The sequence below is a fragment of the Lycium ferocissimum genome, unplaced genomic scaffold (genome assembly GCF_029784015.1).
Source record: "Lycium ferocissimum isolate CSIRO_LF1 unplaced genomic scaffold, AGI_CSIRO_Lferr_CH_V1 ctg984, whole genome shotgun sequence".
In the NCBI taxonomy this organism is placed as follows: Eukaryota; Viridiplantae; Streptophyta; class Magnoliopsida; order Solanales; family Solanaceae; genus Lycium; species Lycium ferocissimum.
The window spans coordinates 267,717-283,204 of NW_026727914.1; the positions used below are offsets into that span (position 1 = coordinate 267,717).

Genomic DNA, 15,488 nt, shown 5'->3' on the forward strand with positions numbered 1-15,488 from the left:
TAAGCTTGAATTACTTATTCTAGTCTCATACTAGTTCTTCTCTGTCTATCCCAAAATGATCTCTTCTATTTACAGGAAAATTGACATTCTTTTACATTTCTTTGATGTGAATAATTTGTGAACATTCAACTGATCTTCAGATATGATGTATCTTACAGAAGGAATGAAACCTGGATATACTGATTGCAAATAATCTAGTAAGTAGACAAATTCTGTTGCCCAAAAATGATTGGAAGATCATGATCACAAGAGATTCTGACAGGTTGCTCGTCTATGACCTGGAAGTTAAAAGTTTGAGGAATTGAAGCAACTTATTGTTGCCAGGGAATCTGCTTGCTTAGACCTTATTCTCCGCTGCTTCATTTACCTTCTACAGAAGGTTGACTCGCACAAATCTAATGAGTGAATCATATACCAGTCAAAAAACTGCTACCTCTTTCCATTTTTTAAATTGCGCAAAGCCATGACAAGTTGTTGCCTTTCACCTTCTACCTCTGCAAATTTGAGACTTATTTCTGAATATCTCTCTTGCATTTCCTTCAATTCATGCTCCATGTGTTTGTTTCTCTCAGTCAATAAATCTACTTGACCTCGTAATTCTTTTGGATCATGTATATATTGGGACTGGCCATTGATTGTTTCTGCCGCTCTGCCTGAATCAACTTCTCTTCTGCAGAAGGAACATAAAATTAAATTGTGTCTTTTATCCTTCCACATAACTGCAGTTTCTCACTGTTGATAAATTTGTTTGGATGGATGCATAGCAATGGTTCAGTAAAGTCCTATAGTTTACCTTGTTATATTAGCATTCTTTCCGGATCCATTCTGCACAATTCTTCCTTCTGTAAACCCATTCCCTTGGCGATGAATGTTCTCCCCAATACATTTTCTTCCTCCAGCAACAATACCATCCTGAGTAGCAGGTGATTCATTCTCCTGTATATCAAGACCAGCAGTTCCTTTAGAAAAACTAGTGATGCTTTGTGAAGGCTTTTTGTGAGTCTTTTGCTAAGCAGAGTCAAAAACTCGAATGAGAATACAAGATTTTACGGTGTAGAAAACTTGACAGAACATGTCAATGAGTTGGTGTTCAGTGGAATCAACTCCTTATGTCTGTGAATATCTTACTTAAAATCTAGGTCAATGGTTTAGTGATTTTTAATGGATTCTTGTTGTTCCATATGAATTGATAATTTGACTTGCATGAAGATGAAATAGATTTGGCTTTCATGCTATATTTATAGTTGTAGAAGAAAGTATTAAGGTAACTAAGAATTTAAGTTTGTGTTGAAGCTCTCCAGGAAGCTTGACGTCGTACTTTAATACGAACCTGTTCCGTGAATTTGGACTCTTGGAGCATGCAAAACGTCTGTAGATTATCATTATTTGTTGTAAGTACATCAAATGCCCAGTATCTAAAAAGGAAGTCTATCATACAAAAATGGGAGAGAATTTCCCATCAACCTGATAATGCTTATACTACCTAGAAAAGATAACCTGTTTATGAAAGTCATCATTATGATTCATAATCTTATTTTCTGAATTTAATTCACCTCTAGGCATTTTATATTATTGTTGAAGAAAGGGTTACACCTAGAATATTAAGTGAAACAGTTTCTTCTCTTTTCAAGTCTTCTATAATGAAATGAGTAATCCCATAACGTTTTAATTGTCTAACTTTTTTATTAATGCAAAGTACCTGTTCCTGTAATTTGAGCACGAGCTTCATCAGGTTCTCATTCTCCAACTTTAGTTGATTTGTAGTGCATCTCATTTCGTCATTCTGTAGGTGGAGCTTCTCTACTTCTGATTGTAAGGTCTCTTCAATTTTCTTCTTTTGATCCACTTTAGTCCTCAGGGGAATTAATTCCTCCAGAAACATTTCTGCTTCCCTCCTCACTGAAGCTAGCTCCCTCTCCCATTCCTTTTGCATGGTCAATATTTGTTCTACCTCCATTTCAGCAGTCAATTTTTCCACTTGTTCCGCATCATATCCTTTCTTCATTGATAAAGCTTTCAGCTCAAGAACTTCTCTTTCATAGTGAGCTTTTGTTGATTTAAGTTCTTCTTCAGATTTCTGCAGTAATTCCTCTAAAATTTTGTTCTCCTCACGTAGAACATTTGTTTCCATTATTGCATCATTGGCCAGTTCTTCTTTCTCTTCAATCTTCAATGTCATGTCGTCTGATAGCCTTTTTAATTCTTCCTGAAGTTTCTGAGCTGCCTTAGCATTACTCCACCTTGCCCTTCTCAATGCTTCCTCTGCTTTTATGGCCCTCTGCTCCTGCTTAACTTTAGCTTGGGTGACTGCTTCCAGATGTTCTTCAAATTCCTGTGACTGCGTTTCCAGTTCTTTCTCCAGCATTGAAACCTGTGTTTCAAGTTCATTTATCGTATCCAATGATTTTGAGTACTGTAATGTTTGTGTTTTCATTTCTTCCTCTAGTCTCTCCACCTGGAGTTTAAAGTGCTTTACAGTGCCTAAAGATTCTGAGTGTTCTTGTTGCGTTTTCTGCTTTTGCTGCTCACATTGCTCTAGGTTACGATTAATATCGTCATTTTCTGTCTCCAGCACTTGGCAGTGGCTTTCAAGCTGGTCCATCTGTTCTTTCATTTCATTGTAGTCTTTCTTGTAGACCTCTATTTCATTCTGTAAGTTTTCAATTGTCTGCTTCATTCCTTGAGATACATCAGCAATTTTAAGCTCCTTAGCTTTTCTATCTTCATTCTGACCAATCTTGAGATGGGTTCTCTCGGCAACGGCCTCTAGCAAATCCTTATTGGACCTAACTTTTTCGGAAAGATACAAATTGTCCTTATCTTTCTGATCCAACATTTTGTTGAGGTCTCTTACGGTAAGAATCAGTTCAGAATTAGAGTCTTCTGTCTTTTGCAACTTCAGCATCAACTTGCTATTTAAGTTCTTCTCTTTCTGAAGCTTATGCCTAATTTCTTCCAATAGAGCTGTCGAATATTTGTCATCTGCTCTTGAATTATCTGAAACTACTGCATCCACCTCATCTGTACATCTCAGCTTAAGTTTCTCACATTCGGTTTTAAGGATCTCTCTCTCCTCTTTTAGGTTGACAATTTGTCTTGACTGTTCCTGTGCCCTTTTGGTCTCTTTCACAATTTGCTTTCTGAGTGTCTGCAGTTCTATCTCTGACAATTCTACCTGACGTTCGAGCATGATGATCTTATTTTTCATGGACTCAAAACTGTTATTTGAAGTTTCTTGGGCAGTGTCTCTCAGAAAGTCCTCCTCTGATCTTTGTGTTGTATCAATTAAACTCCCATCTAAATCAGATCCAAGCGAGCAATCTGTGGACGATCTCTGGTGTAGATGTCTTTCTAGAGGATTAACTGCATTTTGTGGGTAGAACTGATTCACAAGACTGTTTTTTGGTTGAGGATCCCGTGGGACATTATTTTGCTTGGAATAATCAAATGTTTCATTCAACTCTTCATCCTGTGGAAGATAAACAAAAAAGGTCAGTTGCAATTTGCAGCTACGAGATATAAATAGTATCTCTGAAGCATGAACATGTTTAAAGTGTTATTCTATCTGTTTAGGACACACAGGCAAGATGTATAGAAACTGAGGGAATACAAGCCACATTTGACTCTATCCAAATTTTTGTATTTGATTGCTTAGCGTCTCTCAATTGTGTCATGAAATTTTCTATTTGGAAATATGTAAAGTTAAAGTAAATATAAGTATAGGGGATTTGAAAATGATTCTAGCTGATGAAAAGAGTACGTAATATAGAAACCCATCCTTAAAGTAATATAATACGAGTGTAACAATAAATGATACTCTCTCCGGATCAAAATAAGTGTCCACTTAGCCGTTTGCACACCCCTTAAGAAAATGCCAAATCCTGGAAATTTTTTTTTAGGTATTTTGACTAAACTACCCTTAATTAAATACTACCTAATTAATATAGTTTCTTGATTACATAAAAATTCACTTATCTAAATAGGGGTAAATTTGGAAGAAAATAATTAATTCCTTCTTGATTATGTAAGTGGACATTTATTTTGAACCAAAATATAAAAAAGCCTAAGTGGACACTTATTATGAAGCGGAGGGAGCATTGTTGTTAGAGATTTACAATGTTCCCATTTTTGCTGTATAAGAGCTTCCAAAAGTGTTTATAATGGTTTTGGCATCACATAAGACTTTATTCAGATTCTTTTACATGTATCTGAAAACCTTAAACCAGTCCTCTTTCTTGTAAGTCTAATGTTCATTCCACAGGTGAACCTCAAACCAGTTACACATATTGGAGGACGTAAGGGATATTTCACAACAGTTTGTATAAAGGTTCCAATTGGATTTGTATTGCCTGTAGATCATTTATAAAGAGCAAAACTTAAGAACTATACCAGAAGTTGTGTTACTGTTACTTGAGAAGTGAATCTTTTTGGTGATAGCCATGCCAAAAGGTTTTTAATCTAAGTAAATATTATTATTCCAAACTCTGAGGGCTTGACTGACATTCAGCTGTTAGAGAGTCTCAATTCCCAAACTTTGCTGTTCCATGTTTTTCTTCTTCCCAATCTTTCACTAAAGTATTTAAAAAGGGATTGCTTTAAATGTTTTTCATTTCTCCTCCCCAGCCCAAACTATTTGAGTATGTCTTTCCTCCAGACTCAAACTTTGAGCTCCGCAAACTAGGGCCAACAGGTGATATTTTAGTACGTGATAATACTGTATGCAGTGAAATGAAGAAATGCAAAAGTATATAAATATGAGACCTTACTTCAGTAGTACAATGTCCGTTTCCGTAATGGCTGTCGCTTCTCAGTTCAGTTTCAAAGCTTTGATCTAGTGATTCAGTCCTTGAGATTTCACTATCTTCAGTACGCCTGAAACTTTTTTGTTATAACTCTACTTTAGTATCCAAAGTTGTAGATAACTGAACAAGATTGAAAACAAGTTTATCATGGCATTGAATACTCAATCACCTGGTTTCATGAGCTGCTTCCATATTCTGTACTGCGACCTGTTTCACATGTATATGTTAGAATAACATTGCTAAACATAAAAGGCTTTTAACTTTACTTTGTTAGTGATAAGAAATGGAGCTCGAGCCTGTAATTCAACTCAAAAGCTAGCCCACGAGGGGAAGATTGTCTAAGAACATATAAGGAGACCACAACCCATTCCCTCAACCAATGTTGGACTTAACACTCCCTCACACGCTCAAGACTCAAGGGAAGAATGGATTACGGGGTCCAGCATTGAGAAATACAACAATAGGGATTTATGGGTCTAGCTCTGATATCATGTTAAGAAACGGACTTTGTGCCTAACTCATTCCCTCAACCAATGTGGAACTTAACAGTTAGCAAACACAAGTTCCCATCTAAGACGATCTATTTTCTGTTTTTTTCCCGATTTGAGATATCGAGTAAGGAAGTTTGGAACCTTGATCAACAGTCATATAAAAAATTCTCTACCGCGGGAGAGTTTGTAGTGTGTGTGTGTGATGGAGAGGAGAGAGAGGACATACATGCAAAATTGCGCCAGTCTCCAATGGCATTAGTGGTAGAGATACTACTAAGGTTTCAGTTGCCTCTACCAAATCCGCAAAATCGAGACCAACTTCTCCCAGAAAACCTGATTTTGATGATCCCTGAGATGACATAATGCATGAGTAGTGACCAAATTTTCCAACCGAAAGGTGGGCAGAGCATACATGGAGATTGCAGTTCTGTTACTTACCGATGCCACAGAAAAGTAGTAAATGTTTTGTCTAAATTTTCCTGTTTTTGGATCCCTGACTAATTTCACTGTCTCGTAAATAGGATTTTCCCATGAACAGGTTCCTTCGTCAATTGCTGCTTTTCCTAGTTTCACTGTCGGCTTTCCAGCATCTGCCGGAACTAGCGAAATCATCAGTTTTTTTGCTTTTAGCGGAGGCACCTGAAATCATCATGATTGAGATATTTATAAGCTCAGTGAGATCAAATTCCCAAAAATGCTTCGTGAGCTTATATCAACTAAAAGCTTGTACTAGACTGCAATCGTCCTAAATACTCTGTATTAGATGCAGTTAACAATATTTGAGAAGAAACTGAACAAAGCAATTTTCAGCCATCCTGTTGACATACCTGTGTTACCTGAAACTGCATTTGGAATACAGCTTTGATCTTCTCCTTTTTCCATTTTGAAGACTTGAACATGATTGTTAAATCAGAAAATGAATTTGTTTGGCCTTTCTTTGGGATCTGAGAAAGCTGACTGCTTCACTTTACTCTGTATTTCGTTTTTCTGATTTGAAAATAGAGATGACGCTGTCCTCTTGGCTGTAAGTGAAGAATGCAGATGCTTTGCTTGGGGTGGAAGTTGAAAAAAGAAAGAAGAAAGAAGAAAGAAAATGAATATAATACAATATGCAATGTGAGTATCAGAGAATAACAGCTAAATGTGTCCTACTTTTTGGAGTGCATAAAAGAAGCAACGCCTTTATTTTAGTTGAAGTAAAGAGATCATGAGTAAGTGCTATGTTATGACACATCAATTCTTTTATGGCACAAGCTTGTCTTCGTTTTCTTTATGTGGGACTGTCTGATCCGAATCCAGACTGTCATTTGAGTAGAATAATTTTTTTTCCATTAAGGTCAAACTACTTTTCGTCTTCATTTTCAATGTTAAGAAGTGACCTAATTTTTTTTCCAAGTGATGCAAAGTTTTAGTTGTAAAGAGACTTGCATTAATGACTTGCATTAATACCTATAGAATTTGAGATCTTTACTCAATAATGAGTTCACTTTTGAGTAGACATTTTGCCTTTGTTCTGCTGTCATTAGCAAGTTGAGATACCAACTCTGTATCTCAGATGGACGGTACTTTTCTTTCTGTTTCAAGCCTTTTCTTGTTTAAGCTGAAAAGCTTAGATATAGTTTATAGTTATTGGGTTTCTTTCTGACATTTACAAATGCGTTTTAAGTAAACAGATGACCAGAAAGAAAAGAGTGTAAGTTGGTAAAATATGATGCTATCACTCAGCTGATCTGGGTTTTTCCGGATGTGCCCCCAAGACCCAACAAAGACGTTGTTTGGACTATACCGTTCTTGTGTTTATTGCAAAACAAAGTAAGAACGGTATTCTTTTTGTTGGTTCTCTCATTCTTGCAACTGTGATCTGTAAATCCGGTTTTTCATGTGATATAACATGGCATCCCTACCTCCACCATTACCCCCTTCTTTCCCCGAACTCCAACAAGGGAACTCATTCCCTTTTTTCACAATGCTGGAACAAGTTTAAAGTTTTAGAATTTAATATACATCCTCGAAAATGTAAAGAATCTTCATGAGTTAATTGTTATTTTAATTTGATTTGCTGATTGCTTTTTTATCCATTGATTCTTGAAGATACATTTTATTTCTGCTTTCATTTTCTGTTAGTTTAATTGTCTCTCGTGTCACAAATGGCCCACGAAGAAAAGGAATTGTAAATGAAAATGTTTTTTGAGTCTGTGTGATGGATAATGATCCAGCACAATTACGTAGAGCACCAATATATCTGTGCTGGTAAATGGAAAGCTCTCTCTCTGTCCCGAGCAGCAAGGAAGGTACTCTTTCTATTGTAACGTGTCATCTATTTTCTGCGTCCAATATCCATCTTACACGTTTATTAATGTTAAATTATGACAATTATGTTGTTGGTCAATAATGTGTGGACATTGGTAGATGTAAATGTTACAGTAGAGTACCAATTAAATGACAAGCTTTAATTGCGGAATGATGATGTTAATGTCCAGCACGTGCTGAGACAGTGCAGTGCCCACACTGGACACAGCTATTCATGTGAGTTGCATTATTAATTGAACTCACCGAGAAAACCGATCATTGCGGTTCTGTTTTCCCATATAGAAATATCCTCCCCACGTCTCTCTTTTCAGGGACATTTAAAAGCACTGTAAAATTTAAGTCAAGCAAGACTTCAATTCAAGACATTTAAAAGGAGCCGTAACTTTTGCCTTAAAAACATAATTAAGTCCTGTCTTTGCAAGATATAATTTACTTTAAGATAGAATTTTCGCGAAATTTTACCTTGTAAATTTTTTTTTTTATTATTGAATTGGGATTCGAACTCATAATTTTAGGGTATTTTTGACCACTTTTTTAGGCGAAGGAAAAAAAATTAAAGACAGTCCCAAAATAGGGGCAATTGTGCTAATTGCCCGACTTAATATTATAATGGATAGGGCCGTACAGTGCTAATCTATTGAGTTAGGAACCAAAATGACCCTAAAAAAATCATTTTGACCAAACTACTCTAACAAAAAAAAAATTACAAAAAGTACCTTTAGCGCGGTATTTTCTTTATGGCCCAAAACATCCTAATGTAACCAGATTAAGTCTTTAGTGCGGTATTTTCTTGCGCTAAAAATAACTGCGATTGAGTCCTTTTAGCGCGGTAAAATCTTTCGCTATAGACATTCTCTCGTACATAGCGCGTTATTTCTTCGGTTAAGCGATCATCATTTTCCAACTCAGTATTACGTACATTTTCACTCCTTTTTACGTGGTTTAGGTATATTAATCATGTTTTGAGACTCGAGCTTCAATATTTTATATAGAATCCACTTATATTTGTACAATTAATAAAATAGGCTCAATAAATGAAATACGCAATACTTTGGATTGTCGTTTTAGTACAGTTTGAAAAGTGCTCGAAGTCTTTTTGTTTGAAACATGGTTAGTAGCTTTACGTTATTTATCTTTTAGGGATTCGTCTTATTTTTAAATTAATACTTAACTTTATTTCGAATGTGTCATGTTTTTTTTTATTATCAATTTAGAGATGTTAAACTATAAACAATAATAAAGACTAAGATAATATGTATAAATATGCAAAAAATATATATATTTACGATAAATTATGCAATATTAATGTATATACGCTATCGAGGGATGGGTCCCGTATGGTATGCGGAGACTATCCTGGGCTTCAAGGCTACTATCTTATCCCCGCCACTCCTTAATAACGTCTCGCATGTAAAAAGTAAAAGCTAAGTACGTGATCATCGTCGTCTCTCAGCCGCTTGGCCGCCATACTTAACTAGAACGTGTATGGGATCTGGTCCCGTGTGCACGCTCGGAACCTCGGGGCGAGTTGGGTGCCGGAAACTCGACCTCTTTCTCGTCGGGAGTAGCCGCCTCGGGAGCGAGAGGATGAACACGAAAAGTATATAATAAGTAGTACCATTTCTTATTTATATTGAATACGTGCGTTATGTTACTAGCAATCAAACACCGTGTGTCGACGGCCTTTGAGCTGACTCTCGGATGGGTACATAGGCTCTGAGATGGGTGTGAGTGGTGAATATGAGATAGTCTCTTGCACGAGAGATGCTTGTTCGAAGTCAAAGTAAAGGTTATAAAAAATTAAATAAATATTTACCTTATATTGAATAAAATTAGTTTAAGTAAAAAAACACGTCTCTTGTAGTCTCGGCAAGAAGACACCTACGTCTCGAGCGGTGATGAGAATGCTCTGAATGGGTCGCTCTGTGGACCATCGGTGACGTCGAATCCTAAAATATCAAAAAATGAAATAATAAGTAACATACATATTTAAAATAAGTACTTTAAATAATCAAATATATATATATATATATATATATATATATATATAAATATTGACCTTATATTGAATAAAGAAATTTTAATAAAAAGCTTACACAATGGCTCGGTAGTCATATGGGAAGACACGGCGTCGATCGGCAGACTCTGAGAAAATACAGTGGGTGGCTACAGTGGTGCCATTGTGCGCGAGATCCCTAAATATATAAATATTACTAAATAATGAGTAACATATATATATTTAAAATAAATAATTTAAATGAACAAATAAGTATTTTAAATACTTCGGGATCAAAAACTCGTCGAAGTCAGAATCCTAGCTCTCTACAGAATTCCTCGGGCCCGTCGTCGGCTAATGAAGCGTAACGCCGCCCGATCAACGTTATCCGCTCACTCCGGTATGCGTTACGGCTCGGTGTGATGACGACCGTATCTCGACGAAGTAAGAGCGGCGTAAACGTAGGTGAGTCCCGGGTGAGGGGCCGACACGGGCACTGGAGCAGTGTGGAGATGGACTGAGCCGTGAACGCCACCGCCGAATGGAATCGGCCTCGTCCGCCTAATCTGCCGGATGGTGTCCCTTAACGCGGTCTTCGCGGCGGCACTTCGGCCTGCGCGCGCGGCGTCTGCGAGCGTGGCCTCCCGCCACCGGGAGCATTCGGTCCTGCGGCGTTACACGATGCTCGGCCTCGGAACCGGGCTCACACGCCTAATCTCGCTGTCTGCTGTAGGATACCGTCCCATCCTCCGTCTGCGCCGCGAGCCCGAGTGAGCCGCATGCTCTAACCCCGAATGCGTAAACGTGTCTACCGGCCGCCGGCATTTGTGTTCTGGAAATTAAAAAAAAAAGTTATTTTTTAAAACGTAACAATTAATGCGATTAAATAAATCTAAATGCGATAAACTTACCAATGCCTCGTGCGCGCGGTGCGGGTATCTACGTCACAGAGGGACGCGAGCGGGTTGCGTCGATCGGCGTGTGATGCGATGATACCGGCGCGTATGCTCGATGGGAATCAAATGGCCTACCGCGTAAAGTGCCCGACTGTTCTCTAACGGTGGAGCTAGACATCCGTAGAAAGCCGAGAAAATCATCATCGACGGCGGCCGTCGTCCGTGGTAGTGGCCGGGCCTCGCGGACGTACGGGGGGGTATACTACGTGTATACTGACGTAAATGGACTTATTTCGGGCGCCTGCTCCGCCTACGATGTCCGAGGTGTATCAATGGACACGCGACCTCCCGAAACCACGACACCGCCTACGGAAGGCGACGAACCGTCTAATATAGCGGCGTACGGCGTTCGTATAAATAGCTACGTAACATATAAATACAAATCGGTGATCACGAAGTCGAAAAAACGTTTAATTAAATTATTAATGTAAATTTAAATAGTTTTACGTAAATCGTCGTATGATACGAAGTTGGTCCGGGAGTGGAAGAATACGTGGTGCGTATTCACGTCAAGTCAAACCGCTGTCCACCTCCTCGCATAAGGCATGTCAATCTCGAGGTGATGCACAGGTACGGGGCTGAAAGGCGACATCCTCTCCCCGTACCCTGCTTCCTTAAGAGATATTAGAAAATACGATTTTTTAGTCGTCGTTTCGAGTTTGTCTACGTTAAAGGAAGGCACACTTAAAATATTGCACGGAGAAGAAGCAAAAAAATCCACACACGTCTCGTAGGCACGATAGATGCTCGGCTTATGAGAACGCACAGCAGATACGCCAAAAACGAACGCCCGCATTTGTGGTCTCCCGAGCCGGTCCCGGTGCTCCCGAAAACCAAATAACGTGAACGACAAAGGCATCGATGAGTTCGGGAACAAAGATGCTCCCGAATATAATAAGCGGTACAAACGGGCATGACGATCGATATCGTCTTGTGGGGTCTTGAATCTCGGCCGGATCCGGTTCCTCCCGGTGGGGTGCAGTGCGCTAATGCGAACGAACTGCGTGCGAAATGCGGCCCTCGACGTCGGAGCACGAAGTGGGTCGGGCCTAGTCGACTGTCGCCCGCGTGCGACCGGGAGGAGGCTCGTACCCGAGTGTATAGTGGCCTGTCCGTCACCCATGATCGAAGAGGGACACCCGTCCCACGGGGGGTGTAATCGTGGCCTCGCGATGCGAAGATGGAAGGTGTGTGTCTGCGGCCTCACCCCGCTCGGCCATGGCGCGTGAGCGCACGTGCGTACGTGCCGTCCGCGGACACGCGATGGTAGATGCGCCCGGCGCAATATCTCCCGAAGACGCGAGGGTGTGGGGGGTGCTCGCGTAAAAGAGTCGAGGGCTCTGCGGCCTACGAGGACGGGCTGGTAGTGTCCTGGTACGGGCGTGTAAGTCGCTATGGTGTCTTGCAAAAACAATGTTTGATCTATCGAGAGGGCCCCGGAGTGAAACCGGCGGGCCCCGTTGATCATCGGGCCCGGGTGAGCATCGGGCCGGGAGAACATGCGGACCCCGGGGGAACATTCGGATCCACGTAAAGTCGGTCCCCATGCAAAATAAATTAGTCATTATTCTTAAAAGGAACGATAAATTATATTAACTAATTAATTTTTTAGGGGAATATGTGAATTATGTAGTATTATATCTTGTGAATAATTAACATGGGATATCACATTAAATTTAATATGTGATAGTAAGGACACGCTATGTGATAAGCAAGAAACCTTTTAAGTTAATTCTTTTGAATTATGTGATCGCGAAGACTTGTTAAGTTAATTAGTTTGGGAATCGAAATTCGGCGATAATATTTATTTAAAGCTATTTTGAATATGTGATATATTTTTAGTTGACCAAATAGCCGACACGAGCTACGATAAAATTAAACTAAGTATATTCATCGATCATATTTTCCTACAAACTTTACATTTTTTTTTGTTGAAACATGTATTTATGAAAAGAAAAATTTTAACTATTCTTTTTAAGATAATCTTTTTTTATTTAACATATATATTCACGCTTTTAAAATTATATAGATTAACAATTCATAATCATTTACAACATGCAAGGATGGTTGTTACATTGTAATATATTATGTTGTTAGTTTAAATACAATGTTTGCTTTGATTGTTACTTTAATTTTATTTTTATGTAATGAGATCATTTTATGTATTTTGGTTGATTATATAAATGTACAATCAGTGTGTAATAATCACATGTATGATCATCAAAAACCATGAAATTTTACTTTAATATTAATGATTCATTTTAGATAATTATACAATAAATTTAATAATAATTCATTTTAGCATTAATAAATTCATAATCAATATTTAACAAATAATCAATTAACAAAATAATAAATCATTAACAATTCATAAATAATTAACAAATTAACAACTCATAAACATATAACAAATTAACAATTCATAAACATTTAACAAATTAACAATTCATAAACATTTAACAAATAATGAATTAAACAAAAAAAAAATCGGAACAGTGGCAAAAGCCACTGCCCAGTCCGAACAAGAACAAAAAAAAAATATTGATTTTTTTTTGGTATAGAATTAAATATTAAGCATGCTTAGAATATAATGTATATATTAAAATAATAACAAAAGTTCACTGGCGAGAAAAACCTTAATCGAAGATTTTTGTAGAAGTTATTTTAATCGAGTTATGCAACTTTTAAAAATTTGAGCTTGGAATCTTTGTACCAGAAACTGAATATCTGAGGAAAAAAACTTTAGGGAAATTTAATAGAAAATGACGTTTTTGGATGTGGGGACCACTCGTTTTGCCTTGATAGCGTTTTCGATTTTTTTTTTTTTTGCTTGGCTGGAGGGGCCGATGGTTTAAAATTGGGCTTAAAGTGGACTCACCACCGCGGTATTTCTTTATGGCCCCCTTAGGTGAATAAACGTACATAAACGCAGAGTAAAATAATGCTTATTTATAGATGAGAAAAATGTCTATGATATTTTCTTTGCATTGCAAAGAACTGTTAAGTACTATAGCGCGATAAAATCTTGCGCTAAAGCACTGCGTGAGTCTGATTAAGTGCTTTAAAAGCTGATAAAAATCTGTAGCTAAAAGTACTTTTGTAACATTTTTTTTTATTGGGGTATTTTGGTTCAAAATGATTTTTTTGGGGGCATTTTGGTTCCGGACTTCTAATCTATTAGACCCTTGGACCAATTAGTATTAGGCACGTATAATATGAGCAGGGCTAAATATAAGGTATAAAAATTTTGAATTTTCGGATATCTAAAAATCCGATATCCAATCTGAAATTCAAAATTTTTTAAAATAAAATTCGAAATCCAATACATAATCCAAATATTCAAAAAACTAAAATTTCTATTTGAATTTCGGATTGGCTCAAATTATGCCCGCCCCTACACAAGACGACACAATTATACCGTCTACATTAGGTCTTTACATAACATACCCCTGTTATGAAAATTATATATAACATCCTATAACTAATTACATTGTATATCAAATTTATTCAAAGTTAAAATCTTAGTGTTTAACAGTTACGATTTTGAGGGATGGGAATATATGTATAGTCGATATTAAGATTTGTTTATCTCCTAATCAACAACTAATTCTTCAAACAGACGGTTGTAATCCATCTCTACGATCACCCCATATTTTCATCGAACAAAGTTCCTAGTTTCATAGAGAATTTCATCTGAAAATTTCTCCCATTTTATTCAATAATATTTTAAGATTTTTGTAACGGGGTCGTGATAACTCTCAGTATTCCAACCAAACTAATAGCGTACCTTCCAATATTCCATCAAAATTATTTGTGCACTTCCTAATAGTCCAAGCAAACTAACAGTATACCTACCAGTATTTCAACCAAATTAATTTATAACTACCGATATTCCAACCAAAGTAATAGTATAATATCTACTATTATTCCATCAAAAATATTAGAATACCCATTATAATTCCAATCAAGCAAGCACTATGATTCCAATACTATAAACCCGAAACGGAAAAGGGCCAAATATACACTTATCTTATCGGAAAAAGTCGGAAATATCTCCTTCGTTATATTTTGGGTTCAAACATACTCGCTAAAATTTATAGTTTAAGGCCGAATATCTTTTCATAGATTATCTTTGCATTCAAATATACCCCTATTTTAACGGAGAGACATGTGTCATAATTTTATTAGTCTATTTAAATCATCCCTAATTAATTAAAATTCAAACCCATAACCCAAAATCAAATTAGAAGAGCCATATCACGATATCCAATTAAAATGAAAGCTTGCTCCTCCTCCTTCAGATTCCTCCATGGCTAGCTATGAAGAACATCAACAACATGATTCCGAGATGTTAACCAGTCAATTCACTCTCTTAAATAGTACTGATCTTAGTTGTAGAAGTGAAATCACTCTCCCAATTTTCTTCTAATTTGATGAACCCTTTTGAATATGCTCTTAGGTTACGAGCAGAATTGACTGAATAGCAAAAATCCATCTTATTCGAAAGAAAATTCATGTCCTAAATACTCCTCCTCCATTAATTCCGTTTTAACTCCAACGAATAATTCATCGGACAATATGGTCCTAAATCGAAGTGTTTTGGAGAATAATCACATGATTAATTGATTTACTAAAGTGTCGAATGTTGATAAGTCAAAATACTCACTTCCGTCATTAATTTCAATTAAACCTAAAAATTCACCCTTTGAACAGCAGATTGATATAATTTCCAGTTATGATTTCTCAGAATTGATACGGTTATGGGTATGGGTCTTCTACCTGAATATCAAGTTATGGGTTGAATTTTAATTAATTAGGAGATGATCTAAATAGACCAACTGAGAATGATGACACATGTCTCTCCATTAAAATGAAGGGTATATTTGGGCCTCTAAAATATACGAAGAGGTATATTTGTACCTAAAGTATAACG

The 15,488-nt window shown here is 37.2% G+C and overlaps 1 protein-coding gene across 2 annotated transcripts; it reads right to left on the minus strand.

Annotated features, from left to right (window-relative positions):
* Nucleotides 1-46: 46 nt before the first annotated feature.
* LOC132046209 (uncharacterized) lies at nucleotides 47-6,734 on the minus strand. Of its 2 annotated transcripts, none has more exons than XM_059436774.1 (8): nucleotides 6,121-6,734; nucleotides 5,732-5,932; nucleotides 5,520-5,642; nucleotides 4,972-5,009; nucleotides 4,767-4,872; nucleotides 1,700-3,469; nucleotides 794-936; nucleotides 47-670 (listed from the first exon to the last, which is right to left on the minus strand). In XM_059436774.1, the coding sequence occupies exons 1-8, from the start codon at nucleotides 6,190-6,192 to the stop codon at nucleotides 430-432; spliced, it is 2,694 nt and encodes an 897-aa protein (XP_059292757.1). In that variant the 5' UTR covers nucleotides 6,193-6,734; the 3' UTR covers nucleotides 47-429. The 2 variants fall into 2 exon arrangements, with proteins under 2 accessions (XP_059292757.1, XP_059292756.1); XM_059436773.1 differs by having other exon boundaries at nucleotides 4,767-4,878.
* Nucleotides 6,735-15,488: the final 8,754 nt, after the last annotated feature.